The sequence below is a fragment of the Tetrahymena thermophila genome (genome assembly GCF_000189635.1).
Source record: "Tetrahymena thermophila SB210 genomic scaffold scf_8254671, whole genome shotgun sequence".
Classification (NCBI taxonomy): Eukaryota; Ciliophora; class Oligohymenophorea; order Hymenostomatida; family Tetrahymenidae; genus Tetrahymena; species Tetrahymena thermophila.
Window position 1 is genome coordinate 179,409 of NW_002476438.1, and position 18,698 is coordinate 198,106.

The following is an 18,698-nucleotide window of genomic DNA, read 5'->3' on the forward strand; positions in this document are numbered from 1 at the left end:
ATATTTGCAAATTGAAACATTTTATCTATTCTTTAAAATTAACTGCACATATACATTAATTAATTCAGTATTTTTACTCATTATAGATGTTATTTTAACTTCTTTAATGACTCAAATGATTTATCAAAAATTATTCTTTTATGATAGAATATTTTCAAATGAATATTATTTCTAATACTTAAGTATAATATTTATTTAATAATTTAATACTTGAAAAAAATATGAAGTTACACATAATTTATTAATAAATGCATCTATTTTAAGCAATCTAAAAAGAAGCAAATAATTACCTCACGATTTGTATAAATTTATGCAAGTAAGATTTATTTAAAAATCTAAAAATAAAAGTAAAATTCAATATATTAAAACTTAATGTTTTTATTATGAAAATAAATAATTCATTTTTGGTAATAAAAAGAAATTAAACTCACCAACAATAAATAAAACATATTTCTTAGTTAATTTTATAGAAATATATAAAATTATTTTAAAATGAGTTGCTTGCTAATAAAAAAATTTAAGCTTTTAAAAAAATTCCTTGACTGACTATCTATTTTATTAGCATAAACTAAAAATTAAAGCAATTAATAAAATCATAAAAATTTATTTTTTATTATTTTTTTATTCATAATCGTTCCATTTTATTTTAACAAAATTTACCTTATTAATTGGATTTAAAATACTTATTTAAAATGATAAAATATTTATTAAAAATATCAACACAAATGAATAGATATTTTACTTTTATAGAAATATTATCAGCGTTTGGATTAAATCATTACATATATCATCAGAAAATAAAAGAAATAAGTTACTTTTAATTATTTTTAAAGTATGACTTTCTTAATTAATAACTCAAGAATCAAAGTAAATTTTTGGCCTGAAGTAAAAAAGCTAAATTACACTAAAATTGCTCCTCATAGTCAATTAAATTATAATTTTATTAAAAAAATCGTATCCTTTTTTATTGCTTAAATTTTTAAGAAAAGATAATCTCATACTTTTAATTATACAAATAATTAATCAAATTTACTAAATCAATCACTTTTGACAACTTTAAGAAATGAGGAAGCTAGCAAAATATTTTTTAATAATAAACTTTGTATTCTAAATACTGTGTTAAAGCTAAATTGAGATATCATAAAATATTCTCTTCATATAAGTAAATTAATTACTGGTTAAATTTAGTAAAGTTTATTTTTAAATACAGGAAAAAAACATCATAATTTACAAATCTGTTCAGGATAATAATTGGAAATTAAGCTAAATATTAAAAAATGGTAGGATATCCTTCACTAAAATTTTGAGCTCATTCATTGATATAACTTTTCCTCTAACATATTTTATTGAAAATGTATTAAATTAGCAAAAAATATCAAACATTTATTTTTACCTTAAAATTAGGATAAAGATTTGTATATATTTAGCGATTACTTAGGATATCAATTAATTAACATCTCAGATTTTAGCCAACCCTAAATTAAAGTTCAAACTGGAGTGATATTAACAAATGATCGTTGCTTGAGGTACGCAATTGTGAAATCTGTAAATAATTGTTGATTATTTATGCTTAATATATAATATAAGACTTTAACCTTATTTAAAGAAACTTTATTTTCATCTTTAATGTTTTTTTTTAATCAATTTTAGATAAGCATGTACGTGTATATATGCTACGAAGTGGAAAATACGTTTTATTATTTAGGGAATAACTTAAGTTAAATATAATCACAAATAAAAAATTTGATTGCATTTAATTATAGCTTTAATAGTTAATTTGCAAATATAGATGAAAGCTCTTTTTTTTTCAAAGGAAAGGAAACACTTTTCTATTTTGATGGTTTTATCGAAGAAGTTTATTTGATTGATGTAAATATTTTTGTTAATTTTATTTTATAAAATACCTATTTTAAAAGTATAATAGCGATTTATTTCTTATTGATAAAAAAATATGTTTATTGATTTTTACAAGACAAGATTCAATTTGTAAAGATTTAGGATACCCAAAATTATCAAAAAATGGCTAAGTGGCTTTGTCAAAAGTCTTTGAATCTAATGGGGTAAAAAATTAATCATTTACTAGCTTAATAATTAATTATTATTTTTTTTAATTTTAATTGATTTTCTTTAAAATTTCTAGAAAAGTATAAATTTATTTGATTGATGTTATTTTTATTTATTTTTTAATCAAATTGAATAGAAAAAGATAATATTTGCCTACAATTAACAAGAAAAATAGTACTAATTTTTTGACGTATCTACTCTTGATCTTTTAAATGCTGAAGGATAATTAAATTATATCAGCGAATTAGATATTATTTAATGCGAAGTAAATATCTATTAATTTCAATTTACCTTCTTAAAAAATATTTAATATTTATTAGACTTATGTATTTATTGGTAATTACCAATATGAAATTAAATACGACCCAACACAAAATAAAGTTATAATCCAACTAATATCCAGTAATTTGGAAAACAAATACAAGTTAAGATACAATAATCTCTATTTAAAAAACTTCAATTAAGTAAAAATTATTTATTATTTAGTTTTTAATTTTAAAGTAACAAACGCATCTTTTGTTATAGGGAGATTTGTATGAATTGCAGTATGAAAATAAATACTATTTAATTAGCTTGTAAAGCTGTTCACTACCTTAAAAATCCTGCCCTTTGAATTGCTAAGAATGTGATTCTAATTAAGTTTGCTTAAAATGCATGAAGGATTTTTATTTAAATCCAAATTATTAATGCGTTCAAATATGTCCTTAAGATTTTGTAATTGACTCTTAAAATTAACGTTGTATATGTGACAAGTACATGATCTAAAAAAAGTAATAAATAAATATATTGTTAATATTATTTTTAATTAAGCAATTTTTTATTTTAGAGAATAGTGTGAATGTCTTCCAAGCTTTACTAGGGAATCTTAAAATAAATGTGGATGTTCAAAAAACTATCATTTAGATGAAGTGTAAAAACTATTTAACATTTTTGAATATTAATTAAGATTTTGATGAATTAAAGTAATAAGATTTGTAAATGTGACCTTGGTTTTTAACTAGATGAAAAAAGTCAATGTTAATGTAGACTAGGTAAAGAAATAGTAGTTAAAGAGGCTAACAACTATTGTGTTTCAAAAAACTGCTAGAATTTTGATAATTTAACTTTTAAATGCTCTAATTGTAAATCTGGATATGCTATTTCAAATGATGGTCTGTGCGTTTTATTGAACTGTTTAAATTATGATCATGAACAAGGGTTGTGTTCTTAATGTTAACTAGGGTACTCTTTGCAAAATAACTTTTGTAATCCTTCTAATTGCAATAAATATGATATAGAAAAATAAATTTGTTCCTAATGTTAAGATAAATATGCTTTAAAAAATAATTAGTGTTTTCCTTAATATTGTGAAACTTATAATTTTGAATTAAAGGAATGTACTAAATGTGAAACTAATTATTATCTATAACATGATAAAACTTGTAGTGACAAATGTCCACCAACTATGTAAATAAACCTTGATAAATCTTCTTGCGTCTGTGATATAAGTGCTAATTTTATAGAGTATACCATAATTTTTTTATTTAGTTTGATAAATTTATTATTAATATTTCCAAATTTTTCAATTATTATTAATTTCTTTAATATTATCAAAAATAATTTTAGTGGATCTTGTCAATGTTAATCAGGGTATTTTCTTGATGAAAATAAAAAATGTTCATAATGTTTAGAAAATTGTGATTAGTGTTTAAATAAAAGTTCTTGCATTCTTTGTAAATAAAATTTTTTTAAAGATTACAATGGATTGTGCGTTGCTTCTTGCCCTTCAACATTTATTTAAAATGAAAGTCTTAAATTATGCCAGTGTGATTCAAATGCGGATTTCATTCAAATTGATTCATAACAGTAATTTTTTAATACCAATTTATTATCTATTAAAAACTCTTTTTAGTTTATGTTAGTGTAAATCTAGATTCATAATGAATTAAGGAAAATGTGAGAAGTGTTCTGATTTTTGTGATAAATGCTCAAGTTCTACAAATTGTTAAAATTGCTAGCAAGGCTATTTTTTATCTCAAGATGGAACTTGTAATTTGTGTGATACTGAAAAAGGACACTTTATAAAGTAAATTTCTTTTTTTTTAAAAACTTAACTAATTAAAATTAATAAAGAGAGGATAAATGCTTGAAATGTAAGGCTGGATGCAATTTATGTGTTGACGAAAACACATGCGCTGATGACATAAAATGTGATGAAAGATAAAGATAAATATTTGATAAAACTTTAAAAAAATGTGTTTAGTGCTTATGGGATAAATAGAAGAATAAATGCATTGAGAAATGTACAGAAAATCAGCTATATTTAAAAGATTAAATGACATGTAGTTAGTGCTTTTACTATAAAAATGAATGTCTTTTGAAATGTCCATCTAAACATTTCGCTAATTAATAAAACTAATGTGTTCCTTGTCATTCAACTTGTGCTGAATGTAAAGGGCCTAATTCTAATCAATGCTCTTAATGCTAAAGCCCTAATTTGTTATAAGATGATAAAACTTGTTCTAGGTGTGAATCAAGAAGCTATTTTGATACATAAAAAAATACATGTGTGAAATGTCATTACAAATGTTAAAGTTGTAATGGCCCAAATATATAGGATTGCTTGACTTGCTCAGAATCGCTTATCTACTCAGAAAAAACAAACTAATGCGAAAACTTAGAAGAAACCCAAAAATTATTAGAAGAAAAATAAAAGTTTTAACATTCTGAATGTAAGTTTTAAATATTTTAAATTTGAATAAATAGTTTTTATTTAAATTTATTTTAGGTGAAGATTCTGGGCTTGATTGTGATAGTATTTTTGAGTCTATTTAAAAGGTTTTATATGTCTAACATGGAATGGAAATATCAAGTTTGATTTTGATGGTTTTAATCTTATTGATTTCTAGCAATAAAACATTAGTTTGTTTTTACTTTATTTAAGTACAATAATTGTTAGGAAATCTATCTTACATTGAATCTCATAATTTACTATTGATGGATATAGGCTTTCTCAAAAACATGTAGATTTATAATGTTTTAAACTTAATATCATCTAACCCTTTTTAGAATGACTAAGATATAATTAAAGACTATAATAAGCATCAAATGGGGATAAATGTTTCTAATTTATTTAAATATTTTATATAAAATAGTTTTTATCATTTTCTAAGCTTATCAATAATTTTCTTAGTAATATTAGTTAGTTTAATATTAAAAAGTAAATCAGAATATGCAAATAAGCTTTTTAATTACATGAATATTAATGGAATAATAAGATTTTTTATGGTTACATCAAATGCATTAATACTTTATTCTTTGGTACACATAAAATCTGATAATTTAAAATTAAGCTATAGTATCTTTTAAATCCTATTCTTTTTACTTATATACTTAACCACATACCTTAGCTTTATTTATATCTCTATAATTAAAAGAGATGAAATTCTATTAAAAAGAGTTGATGTCTTGTTAAGTTGTTTGAAACAAAACAATAATTTGGAGATATTATTTTGGGTCTTATTTGAAATAAGAAAGATTATAATTATTGCTTCTTTAGTTTGGCTATAAGAAAGTATTTATGGAGGAATAGTACTAATAGGAGTTTGTGTCTTATTTATACTTTATTTATTTTTCTGTCAGCCCCTAACTGAGAAATCAGATTAGTAATTTGTTAATTTGACAGAAATATTTCTGATAAGTGTTTTAACTCTGTCTTTTCTGATTACAAATAGAAAAAGATTAGGCTTTAATAGCCAAATTTCTTCATATTTGTCTATAAGTAATTTAGTTTAATTTATTTATTAAAAACTACATTAATTATTTTATAAAAAGTAATGGTATTGATAATGATCATTTAAATAGCTGTAACCAATATAATATTAATCACTCGCATAATTACTGAAGTTTTGAAATACCTAAAGAATAGAAAAAATTAAAATATAGAAAACTAATAAATTCAATCTGCTTTTTTAGATATTTAGTAATTTAAGTCAATTTCAGACATAGAAACAATACTCAGCAAAACAATAAATGACCCAAAAATAAAATGGAAGAAAATCAGTCTTAATAACTGAATAAATAAATAAATTGAATAACAATTAAAAACAAAATAGTATTTATATATTTGTATAGTTTAAATAAATCATTGGGAAAGAAGCTTCTCCAAACAAAAAAATAGTTAACTTTAATTTATCATTTCAAATATTTAAATTTTACTTAAATATTATATATATAAACATATAAATATAAAAACTTGTGAAATTAATTAATTTACTCAAGTTGCTGTTAAAAAATGTAAGAAATAAATGATGTATAAATCTTAAAAAATAAATTTTAAATGAGTAGAAAAGCTGGAATTATATATATATTTTAAATCATTAAATATATTTTATGATTTTTAGATATTAACAACATTAAAGGGTAAAAATAATTTTGAAATAAATATTTAGCTTTTAAATATCAAGCACTTAAATAAGGCTTACAAAAATTTGATATCTTGGTAAATAGATAATTAGAAATAGATAGATAGTGATAAATTTTAATAATTATTGAGAAATTAAAATTTAATGAAAGTTAATGTATCTATCTTTATTATGCAATTGTAAAAGACATAGTTAAGAAAGAAGATTAATTGTTATAAAAGAGTTATTTGGTTTACGAAATTTACGAATTGACTTTTGATATATTAAAACCGCAAATTTTAATTTTTGGTACTTCATTTATTAAAAAATATATAAGAATTAATTCATTTACTTTAATTACTACATGAATCGTATTTGATTATGTATTGAATTCAGTAATCTAATCAAAAACTTAATTTACTTTGGATAAGCTAAACACCTTAAATTTTGCTTAAATTATTTGCATTATAATAATCTTAGCTTATTAATCTTACACATTTCTTCTTAAATAGAATTTGATAGGGCATTACTCACTTTAAATTATTTCTTTAACAATCAATTAAACATAAATGTCATATCGATTCTATTTTTCTGTTTACTACATTTATTTTATTTTATTTACTATTAAAAGCTTAGGTCAATATTTTTAGGTGAAAGGAAAGTTTTTTTTTAGATTACATCTTCAATTATTAAATTATTAGATAATTTGCTTCTCTAATATTTTTACTGTCTTTTAATACTTACTTGCAAATAATCAAAAGATAAAGAAATTATTATAAAAAAAAGAAGCTCATTTGCTTTGATTACTATTTAAAACAAACAACTTTTAGCTGCGTAATACTTGTTATAGATATTTTATCAATATGACTAGAACCATCTAATAGATGAATTAATTTAAAGAAAGAAATACTTTCTAAATCATACTAAAGAAAATCAATTAAATTATTGAATCAAGGAGTGTGGGTAATAAGAGTTGTGTAGAAATATACTAAGCTGATTGATGTATTTTAAAATCAAACTTCGTCTAATTATTTTACTATTGTTTATCAATTCTCAACCAAGCATTTAAATAATTTATCAATGTAAGCTAAATCTACTTAATATTTTTGAATGATAATCAATTAGTAATTAAAATTCTTATATTTATGCAAAGCATCTCACTTTCAAAAACTCGTATCATACATTTTAAGCTCAGTTAGTATCCATAGTAAATATTAGTCTTTTAGCTTTTTAAATTTTTTTGAAATATGATTTTTACTGCTTTTAAGACTTCTAAATTTGACATTGAATTTACCTAAAAATAACTTCTCCAAATAAAAGAAATAATCTAATTCCAAATTTATAAAATCATAGATGAACGTCGATTTTTGTTTTAATTTTTTTTCTTTTCTCATCGAAGAAGAAAATAATAATAATTAATGATGACTAGATTGATATTCAAATTCTTTTATTCATTCAACATTAAAAAAATAAAATTCTAATTAATTAAATTAAAATTTGGAAAATGAAGATGAAACAATAAAATACAGACTCATATTTTAAGTTATTTTTCATACTTATTAATTTTTTGAACGTTACGCTAGCTATCCTTGATGTCCTGCCTGTATAAATCTAAAATGATGTCTTTGAAATACCTGTATTTATCTTATTTTAATTGGATTTGAAATTATCTTTGTTTTTATTTTGAAAATAAGGAAAAATCAGGAGCTATCTACAAAAAAATAAATGATGTATACAGATTTTCGTTTTTTAATGAACAAGGAGATATTACTGCTACATATTTACTTCCTTCTACATTTTAAACCCTTAATAAATTTAGTTAATATTTTATTGAGGTAAATTAATAAATTATTAGCTAACCAACTCAATTTTAACAAGTTCGCTTTTAAATAAAAATTAGAACAACGTTTTATACATTTTCACATAAGGATAGAGTGTTTATCAAACTTTAGACTTCACAATACTAGAAAGTGGAAATTAAAATTACTATCAATAAATTTCATATCCTAAAAATATGAAATACTCCTGTTAAATATCAAATATGTAAGTATACAAATAAGTAAAATAAATATTTAGAAATAAACTCTTCTATATTGTATTACTATTGCTTTTAAATTTAAAAAAAGGATTAATTTTATTATACATGCGAAAGTGGATTCGGCTTTGTAGTTTATAATTCATCCTTCTAAAACTTGTTTAAAGCAGGTTAGTATTACAGTATTTCGAGTTTACTTACTGAGAAAAATTTTTTTGCATTTGATAATAATTTATGCTATAATAACTAATAATCTAAAATAGATTTCGGTACAAAGTAAATGGTCAACGTTGATGTAAATAAAATAAATAAATAATTTTTATAATTTTGAGACTATAAAAACATTTATAATAATTAATAATAAGCTCTAAAATAGCATATTCATCGTCAATTATAAGTTAGTTAATTTCTAATCTTCTGGTGGTAAAACTTCTATAAAATATTCTGTTGATTTGGGATACAATTCAGAAGAAGCATTTATGTCAAATGTTATTACTTTTGGAAATGTAAATAAAAATTTTAATTAAAATTATTTTAGTTATTTATTTAATTATTAAAAAATAAGATCAAAGTAATATTTAGCTATGATTACAATTAATCAAAGGTGAGATATTTTAATGCATAAAATTTTTCTGAGTTTAAGGTAGTGAAAGGGGATTAGATTAAAATCTAAGATTATCTAAGTATAATTCAATACTAAGTAATTTATTAAATTGATTATTAATCTTATTTCTTAGCTTTTAAATACAATTTTATTACTCACCATTTATTTTATTTTGAAATAAATAATTATTTTTAAAAAGAAATAAAAAAAATATACAAAAATTGTATATAAATTAACTCTTATTAATTTTAAACTAAAATATATTAATTAATTATAATTGAAAAAAATAAAATAAATAAATATGAATTACTTTGTTTAAATAAAATAATTATAATAATTTTTAAAATAGAAAAAATATTTTTTATTTTTTAAATAAATTTATAATAAATTTTAAAATATTTAGAATATAGTCTTTATAGGATAAAATTAGTACATTATAACTTTAATAAATTAGACTTAAATAAATGTTAAAAAAGTTAATTTTTAATATCCTAAATCTTATCAACTAAACTATGCTAATTTCGAGAGATTCAACTTTAAAAAAGTATTTATTATTTAATCATTTTTTTAGAATTTATTCATCAGTAAATTTGTTAAAATTAAAACATTTGAAATAACTATCAAAAGTATCAAACATTCGAGGTCAAATAAGGAAGCAACTAGTATATTACAAAACTTAATTATATGTATTAGTTTTGTTTAGAGGGTTGCTAGACTTGTCTTAACTCTAGCTAATGCAGTGTTTGTATGGAACCTTACTATTTAGACTATTCTTTAAAATGCGTTTTAACTTGCCCAGATACATATGCCCCTGATAAAACTTCTGGAAAGTGTATCTGTATTGGAGGTTAAATTGAAACTGCTTAGTATTTATTTTTTTAATTTTTATTTCTTTTTAAATCTTATCATTTTTACAGGAATAAATGTCAATGCTAAGATGGATACTCGTTTTTAAACAGTATCTGCGTAAAGTGTCCTGATAACTGTTAAGTTTGCTCATCCTCTACAGTTTGTACAGTATGCGCAAATCCTTATCTTTTAGTTTTTAACAAATAGTGTGCTGATTCTTGTCCCGATACATATGAAAAAGATTAAAATAATTCCACTTGTGTTTGCGGTTCTAATAAAACTGAAACAAAGTAATTATTTCATTAATTTAACATAAACTTAAATACTTAATTAATTATGAAAATTAAAATTTAGCAATACTTGCATATGTAATCAGGGCTACATCTTAGAAGGAAATGTTTGCAATCCATGTCCTTAAAATTGTTAAATTTGTTCTTCAACTACTTAATGCACTACTTGTGTTAAAGATTACTATCTAGATTACAAATTCCAATGTGGTAGTGAATGTCCACCTACTTATCAAAAGAATAGTAATATGATTTGCTCTTGCTTAGGAGGTTCAAAAGAAAACTCACAGTAAAAATTAACATTTTTAAAAATTCTTCATATTTTTATATTTTTAAGTAAAAATTTTAAACTTAAATTATTATTTTCATAAGAAACTAATGCATTTGTGATAGTGGTTAAGTATTAGAAAATGGTACATGTGTGAGCTGTTCTTCAAATTGTCTTATGTGCTCTAGCTCCACTACTTGCACATAATGCTCAAATAATACTTACTTGAGTTTTGATAATACTTGTATAAATAATTGTTAAGATACTTTTCTTGCTGATGATACTAATAGGAAGTGCTATTGCCCAGAGAATGAATCTGTTAATAATGAGTAATCTTATAAATTAATTTAAAAATATAAATTTATGTTGTTAAATTATTATAAATAAAGTGGTAAATGTGATTGTAGTTTAGGATTTTACAGAGTTAATGATAAATGCTCTCCATGCCCTTAAAATTGTGGTTCTTGTGATTCTAACGGATGTTAAAAATGTAAGCAAGGATTTTATTTTGATTATAATAAAGATTGTGTTTCAAATTGTCCTGAAACATATCACGTTGATTAAGATCAATAAAATTGTGTTTGTGGCACAGACTAACAAGAAATAGAGTATACCATTTTTCAATATATTTTATTATTTAATTTTATTTTTTTATTTAGCCATAAATGCAGTTGTCCAGATAAGTAAGTCTTTGAAAATGGAAAATGTGTGAACTGCAATTCAAACTGTTAATAATGCTCATCTTCAACAACATGTTAAAAATGTGATCCAAGTTATGTGTTAGCTTATAATTAGATTTGTTTAACCGAATGTCCTCAAACTTACGAAAAAAATAGTGATTCCACTTGTATTTGTGGCTAGAATAAATAAGAAATAAAGTAATAATTTGCTTATCTATTTATTAACTATCAAAATTTTATTAAAAAAATCAATTTTAAATTAAAAGTTAAAAGTGCAGTTGTATAAAAGGTTTTTTTGAAAGAGATAATAACTGCTTAGCTTGTATTAGTTCTTGTGATGTTTGTTCAAATGAAAATGATTGTTAAAAATGCTCAATTAATTCATATTTGAATTATATGAACAAGTGTGAAAGTGATTGTCCTGCAACATTTATTAAAGATGATTTAAATTTAATATGTGTTTGTCCAACTAATTTTCGTTTACAAGAGTAATTTCATAGTTTTTTACTTTTATATTTATGGTTTTTTTTGATATAAATAGTGATAAATGTGTTTGTGATACAGGTTATTCTTATGTTAGTGGAAATTGCATTAAATGCCCTTAGAATTGTGATTCTTGTTCCTCTGAGAATACTTGTATTAAATGCACACCTAATTACTTTTTAGACTTTAATAATACCTGTAATACAGATTGTCCAACAACTTATATTAAAAATTCAAATACATTTTAATGTTAATGTGGTTAAGGCTAAACAGAAAACACTGATAAGTAAGCAGATTTTCATAAAAATACTTTTTATAATAAAAATAAAAATATTAAGACACATATGTGAATGCAACAAAGGATTCTTTCCCAACGAATAAGGATAATGCTAGTAGTGTATTTAAAACTGTTAAGTATGTTAAAATGGAACTGAATGCTTAAAATGTGAGGATAAATTTTTTTTGGATACAAAAAATAATTGTGTTTCAAAGTGTCCTCAAACATTTTAAGAAGATTTGTAGAATATGATTTGCGTTTGTCCAAATAATTCAACTTTGAACAGGTATTTTTGTAAAATTTACTATTTAAATACAAAAAATTATTTACTTTTTAGTGATATTTGCACATGTGAATAAGATTTTGAGATGCAATTAGACAATACTTGCAAGCTAAAATGTTCGTCTTTTTGTGAAAGCTGTTCTGTTGCTGGAGAATGTGATGTGTGTTAAGGAGGATACTATATGAATTTTGATTTTACTTGCATTAATAAATGCCCTGAAACATATATTGAAAATTAATAAACAAGAACTTGCGATTGTGATCAGTTAGCAGAATTGATAAATGTCTCCGAATAGTAATTATTATTAAATATTCTTTTAATTTTAAAAAAATAATTTATAGCGAAAAGAAATGTGTCTGCCCAGCAAATCAGCTTTATCAGGAAGGAAACAAGTGTTTAAGTTGTATTTCTAACTGCTAAAAATGCTCAAACGGAAATACTTGTGATAAATGTATAGAAGGTTTTTACTTGCATAATGATGGAAAGTGTGGAAATTGTGACACTAAAAATGGATATTTTATAAAGTAAAAGCTATATTTTAATTACTAGATGAATAAATAAATATTTATTACTAAATTTAAAAAGAGATGAATAAAAATGTGGAAAATGCAAATATTAATGTCCTGAGTGCTCTGATGAAGTAACTTGTAATGTAGACCTTATTTGTAACTTCGATGAGAAGTACGATCCAATTAAAAAAGAGTGTATTAAATGTATTTATGACTTAGATAACAAAAAATGTGTGGATAAATGTACAGATCAGCAGTTTTATTAACCTGATTAAATGAGATGCAGTTAGTGCTTTTACCTTAATGATTAATGTGTCATAAGCTGCCCAGTTAGATATTTTGTTGGTGATAAGAACATTTGTATAAAATGTCATGATTCTTGCTTGAAATGCAAAGGAAAGCAAGAAAATGAGTGTACTGAATGTGAGAATCCTCTTTAATTGTAAAAGAATAATTAATGTTTAAGATGCCCTGAAAAAGAATTCTTAAATCTATAAAATAATAAATGTGAAAAGTGTGATTAGAGTTGTAAATTTTGTACAGGTAAAACAATAAATGATTGTTCATTATGCGAGGATAATCTGAAACCATCCCTTTTGTATAAAGGGAGATGCATAGATGATATTTAAATTGAAGATGAAATAGACTACAAAAAAAAAACAATTTATTCTGAATGTAATTATTTATTTGATTAAATTTCATTCATAATTACTTTAAATCCTCGCATATTAGCTAGCAATAAACACCAAAAAATATTTTATTGAAATAGAACTTAAAAATTTTATTTCTAAATTTTCGAGGGATAATAAATAGGTGCTAATTATGATATTTTATAATAAATATAAAATTAGTTTTACTTGAAAATATAATTTATAGTTTAAATAATATAAATTGATTATTTTATAAACCTGAATTTTTAAACTAAAAACTAAAATTTTTGCAAATTAATAAATTAAATCTAAAAATTTTGAGAAAAAAATGAAATACTTAGAAACAATATTAAAATTAGATTTTCTTTATTATAAAATGAAATAATTAATAAAATATAAAAACAACTTAAATTAAAAAAAGGTTAAGGAAATGAAGATGAATGTAAATAGTAATATGAGACATCAAAAATGTTATCAACTATTGCTTTTTTTTTAAATTTAGGAAGCTTGTTACTCTTGGGAGCTTGCTTGATATTTTGTCCTGTTATCAACTCTATTTGTTGGTATTATATTTAGATTTAATAGATTCTAGGGAATCATGTGTATTTTGAAAAGGCAAATATTTACTACATGAATGTAGGATTCTTAAGAAACCATCAAATTTATAACGTTTTTAACCTAATTAGCTTTAACTCTTTGCAAAAAGATTAGGATTTGCTGCTAGAAATAAATAAATTTAGCTTTTTATTTAAACTATAGAATTTATATAATCATTTTCTTTAGAATTTCTTCTACTAGCTGGTTAGCTTCTCTTTACTTCTCTGCCTAATATTGATATTTTTTTTGTTAAGAAATAAATATACTTTAGCTTACAAAGTTAATAACTACATAAATTTGAATATGCTCATTAGATATTTTATGATTGCTGTTAACTGTTTTGTTGTTTACACGCTTTTTGTTATTAAGAACGGTGTTGCTTTGGAATAGGGAAATATAGCTATAATATCTATTGTATTTCTTATTTACATATTATTATAAATATTCTCTATTTTTATCCTTAAATCCAGAAGTATTTTCCCAATAGCTAGCACTGTAAGAGTATTGTAATATGGGATAGATTAGAATAAAACTAATTAATTTTTATTTTGGTAAATCTTTGAGGTTAGAAAAATTGTTTGCATTTTAATCTAAATACTTTACATAAACGGAAAAGGAAACGGTTTCATAATTCTTTCTATTTTTGCAGTGTTTACTATCTACCTTGTTGTTAGCACCCCTTTTAAATACAGAATTTGTCAAGTTTCAGCTATTTTTACTGAATTTACAGTTATGCTTCTATTAATTTTATTTGAGTTGATGACCAACCGATAATAGTACAGCATAGACACTTCGACAGCATAATCCATTGCTATTAGTAAATATTAATTTCCTTTAAATATTTTAATAGTTTTTAAAATAAATAATAGGTTATATAGCGCTATCGTTGATACTTAGCTTTTACTATATAGGACTTGCTATTCATTATATTATCAAATATTTGAAAGAATTAAGATAAAAATCAAAATAAAATTTAGGAACTAATTTACAAGATTAAAGTTAATCATAAGCTCAAATTAGTAGCATAGAAATGAATAACATATAAAAATCACTTATTAAAGTAAGTTGGAAATAAATGGAACATTAAACATAGTAAAAAAATTTATGAATAAAAAATCTAATTATAATTTTTATTTTCCAATTAATAAAATAATTATGAAAAGTAAAATTTTTATACTTTTTATTGATAATTTAAGATAAATTTATTTTTTAAACTAAAAATTAAAAAAATAAGTATTCTTACATAGATAAATAGGTATATGTATGTATGAAAACACATAAACACTTCCATGAATTGAAATTTCACAATTTGATTTATTTTAAAAAGATAAAATTTTAATTTATCTTTATTAAATAAAGCATTTATTGTTTCTTGTTGCTATTATATTTATAATTAAATAAATATTAAAAGTAATAATTTTTAAATAAAATTTAATACTACAGAATTAAATTAATTTATTTTTTTAATATTTGCAGCTTAGATATCAAAAAATTGAAGAATTTTCCTTTAATTTACCCATAAACTTTAATATGAGTCACTTAATTAAAAATGAGAATTTTAAAATAAAAATTGATAAATAAAGTACGAATTTTAATTTTACTGAAAAATTAGGAAAAAGTAAAGAGAAATAAGGATGAGTTAATAAATTTGTCCATTTAAGAAATTGTGTGGCGGAAACACTATTTAATTAATAAATACTTTGATAATTCAAAAAATTAATATATATTTATTTAAACAAAAAAAATTATCATATTTGAAGTTAAAAGTAAAATAAAGATTATTTTAAAAAATAAAATGTTGTAATAGAAATATATTAAGTTCACAAACTTACAAGATGTAATTAATTTTTATGATAAATTATTATTTAGGACAAATTTAACTAAAAAAAAGTTTATTAGCTCTTAATTATAGGACTATGAAAATGTTGTAATTGATTTGAGGTATGAATAGTATTTAAAAATTTTAGTTTACAAAAAATAAACATAAAAAAATAATTATTTATTTATTTATCTTTACTAAAGTGAAAGTAAAGGAAAATTAGATAATAAGATTATGTCTGAGTTCACCTCTAGTTTAGCTAGCTGTAAAAACCTAAAAAAATTAGTCATGTATCTCTAGTAAAATATTTTAAACTTATTTAACTTTTATTTAATTTAATGGATGTTTTATTTATTTACTTAAATGGTAAAACCTTCATAGTTTGCAATATTTAAAAAAATAATAAATTTAGTTGATGTCTATTTTAATTTGTGTAAAAAATAAAATTTTAATTTATTTTATAAGCCAAAAAAAACTCAGTGATGACGGAATATCAAATTTAGGGTTTAGTATATAGAAGTGCGAGAATCTTTCAACTTTACAATTACATTTGATGTAAAAATTTTGATTATTTTAGAAATTAATTTAAGCAAAATTTGTGCAAAAAAAAATAATCTTTTATTATTTTTGTTTGTAACGACTCACATATGAAGGAATAAATGTGAAAACTTACTTTAGGCAAATATTAATTTTAATATAGAAAACTCGTTGATATTATAAATTTATTCATTTTATAATTATTAAAAAGGTCGAATTGTATTGGAGAAAATGGAGCTTTAAGCTTTGGTAAATATATGTCATAATGCAATAGCTTAACTACCTTAGATGTTTCCTTTTCGTATAAATATAGTTTAATTATTATTTTTCCTTTAAACTAGTTTCTAAAATAAAAGCAAAATATATTTTTTTTGTATTTAATTAGATAGAAATTTATTTGCTTTTAATTTCATTTTTTATTTTTTAGGAACAAAAAAGAAAAAAATATAATTATATCTTATCAATTTTTTAAAAGATCGAATAAAATTGGTGATGAAGGAGTTGAAATGTTCATGTCAAGTATATTTGATTGCTTAAATCTGTAAAATTTATCAGTTTATTTTGGGTAAAATTAAATTTCTATGATCTTTATTAGTTTTTAAATTCCTTATTTAATTTAATAAATAATTAGCAATAATTAATATTTTTTTATCTTGATTAAATAAAACAATGAAATTTATTCTGTAAATCTTCATATATCAAAGTCCCACCCCATTATTAATTAACTTCATAGGCTTTAAATAAAAAATCTTAATTTATGAGGGTGGGTCTACACTATTTAATTTTATTTTCAAAATTTTATTTATTTATGGATGAATTATTAATAAATTAATTAATAGATGTAACAAGCTTGGACCAAAAAGTGGAAAATACATCGGTTAAGCTTTGTCTAAAAAAAATAACCTTTCTTCTTTTGAAATCTCATTATAGTAATCATTTATTATCTATCTTTTTTATTTTTCATAATCAACAAACAGCCTTTGGATTGAATGAAAATAAATTAAACTATTTTTTTATTGATTTTAAATATATCATTTTTAGTAAAACCTATTAATAAATTAATTTAATCTTACTAATAAAAAAGTTAGAATTTAATAAAAACTTAAGGTGCAATAGACTTACTTTAGGGTTTGGCAAACTAAACAAACCTCTATAAGCTGAAGCTTGATTTGTTGTAAAGATTTATTCTGAATAAAAATTTTTTTATTTGTTGTGTTTTGTGTCATCAATTAAATAAAACTCATTTTTGCTCTCAATAGAAATATTATTTCTAATAAATTTATATATTAATAACACCAAATTATTCATATGTTTTAATTGAAGTTAATAATTAATTTATAATTAAATATACTATATTTAATAGTGGAAATCGCATTGGTATCTAGGGTGTAACTTAACTATGTTCAACTATGGCACAGCTAAAAAATATTTAAATATTATGTTTATATTTAGGGTAAAATTTTTATTATACTTTAAAATTTTGATATCGAACTAACCATTTATTTTAAACTAAATTAAAAAAAGTGAGAATAATATCTGTAATGAAGCTATATAAATGATATCTACTTCAATAATAAACTCAAAAAATATCTATGCATTAGATTTGGATTTTTAGTAAAATTCTGTTTGTTTAATTGATTAAAACAATTTAAAATAACTTAACACACTTGAGACTGTTTTTTAAATTTGTTTAATTAAAAGTGATAATAAAGTTAGTAAAGAAGTTTTATAATAATTCTGCTTGTCCATAAGTAAAATCAGTAATCTCTACATCTTAAGAGTATCTCCAATGTAATTATTTTTAATATTTATAATGAAATGAATTTTTTTATTGAAAAAATAAAGTTTATTCTTTTTTCATTCTTTGCCATATTAAATTTATATTAATGTAATACTATAAATAGCTTACATATACCATCGATATATTATTATCTTTATTAATAATTTTAAAATTAATAGTGATACTTTAGATGTCCGTGATCAGAAAAAGCTTAAAAAAATATCAAAATTAGTTCTATGATTATGATTTAATATTCTTACCACTTAAATTAAAATAATTTATAAAATTAAATTAATTCTTTTTTTAGTATGATTGTAAATACATACTCAAAATAATTTATAAAAAAAGATATGAATGTTAGCTTCAATTGTTTTGGTATTAATATTTTAATGTGAATCATTATTTAAAATAAAAAATAATAGAAAAATTAGTTAGTAAGTAAGTAAGTAAGTAAGTAAGTAAGTAAGTTATGTGTTTGTTTGTTTTTATTAAACGAAAAAATATAATAAATATCTCAAAGTATATACTTATAATATATATTATTAATGATAAATGGTGAATAAATATTTACATAATGCTTGTTTATTAATTAAT

At 21.5% G+C, this 18,698-nt stretch overlaps 2 protein-coding genes across 2 annotated transcripts; both read left to right on the forward strand. All coding sequences in view use genetic code 6, as the record gives it.

Moving 5' to 3' along the window:
• Positions 1 to 3,983: 3,983 nt before the first annotated feature.
• Positions 3,984 to 15,076, forward strand: TTHERM_00424580 (transmembrane protein, putative; the record flags this gene model as incomplete). The annotated part of the gene is made up of 23 exons (XM_001013735.2): positions 3,984 to 4,129; positions 4,177 to 4,775; positions 4,832 to 4,881; positions 8,141 to 8,281; positions 8,347 to 8,505; positions 8,573 to 8,776; positions 8,847 to 8,987; positions 9,047 to 9,181; positions 9,489 to 9,629; positions 9,713 to 9,951; positions 10,003 to 10,224; positions 10,289 to 10,510; positions 10,594 to 10,818; positions 10,879 to 11,097; positions 11,149 to 11,367; positions 11,436 to 11,657; positions 11,711 to 11,938; positions 11,991 to 12,215; positions 12,267 to 12,506; positions 12,554 to 12,736; positions 12,798 to 13,396; positions 13,793 to 14,785; positions 14,838 to 15,076. 23 exons carry the CDS (start codon positions 3,984 to 3,986, stop codon positions 15,074 to 15,076), a joined length of 5,991 nt encoding a protein of 1,996 aa, XP_001013735.2.
• Positions 15,077 to 15,763: 687 nt separating this feature from the next.
• On the forward strand, positions 15,764 to 18,344 carry TTHERM_00424600 (kinase domain protein; the record flags this gene model as incomplete). Its single annotated transcript, XM_001013737.2, has 11 exons — positions 15,764 to 15,805; positions 15,860 to 15,909; positions 15,991 to 16,086; positions 16,253 to 16,342; positions 16,536 to 16,625; positions 16,800 to 16,889; positions 17,164 to 17,253; positions 17,409 to 17,498; positions 17,688 to 17,777; positions 17,849 to 18,115; positions 18,284 to 18,344. The coding sequence occupies 11 exons, from the start codon at positions 15,764 to 15,766 to the stop codon at positions 18,342 to 18,344; spliced, it is 1,056 nt and encodes a 351-aa protein (XP_001013737.2).
• Between the last annotated feature and the right edge of the window lie 354 nt (positions 18,345 to 18,698).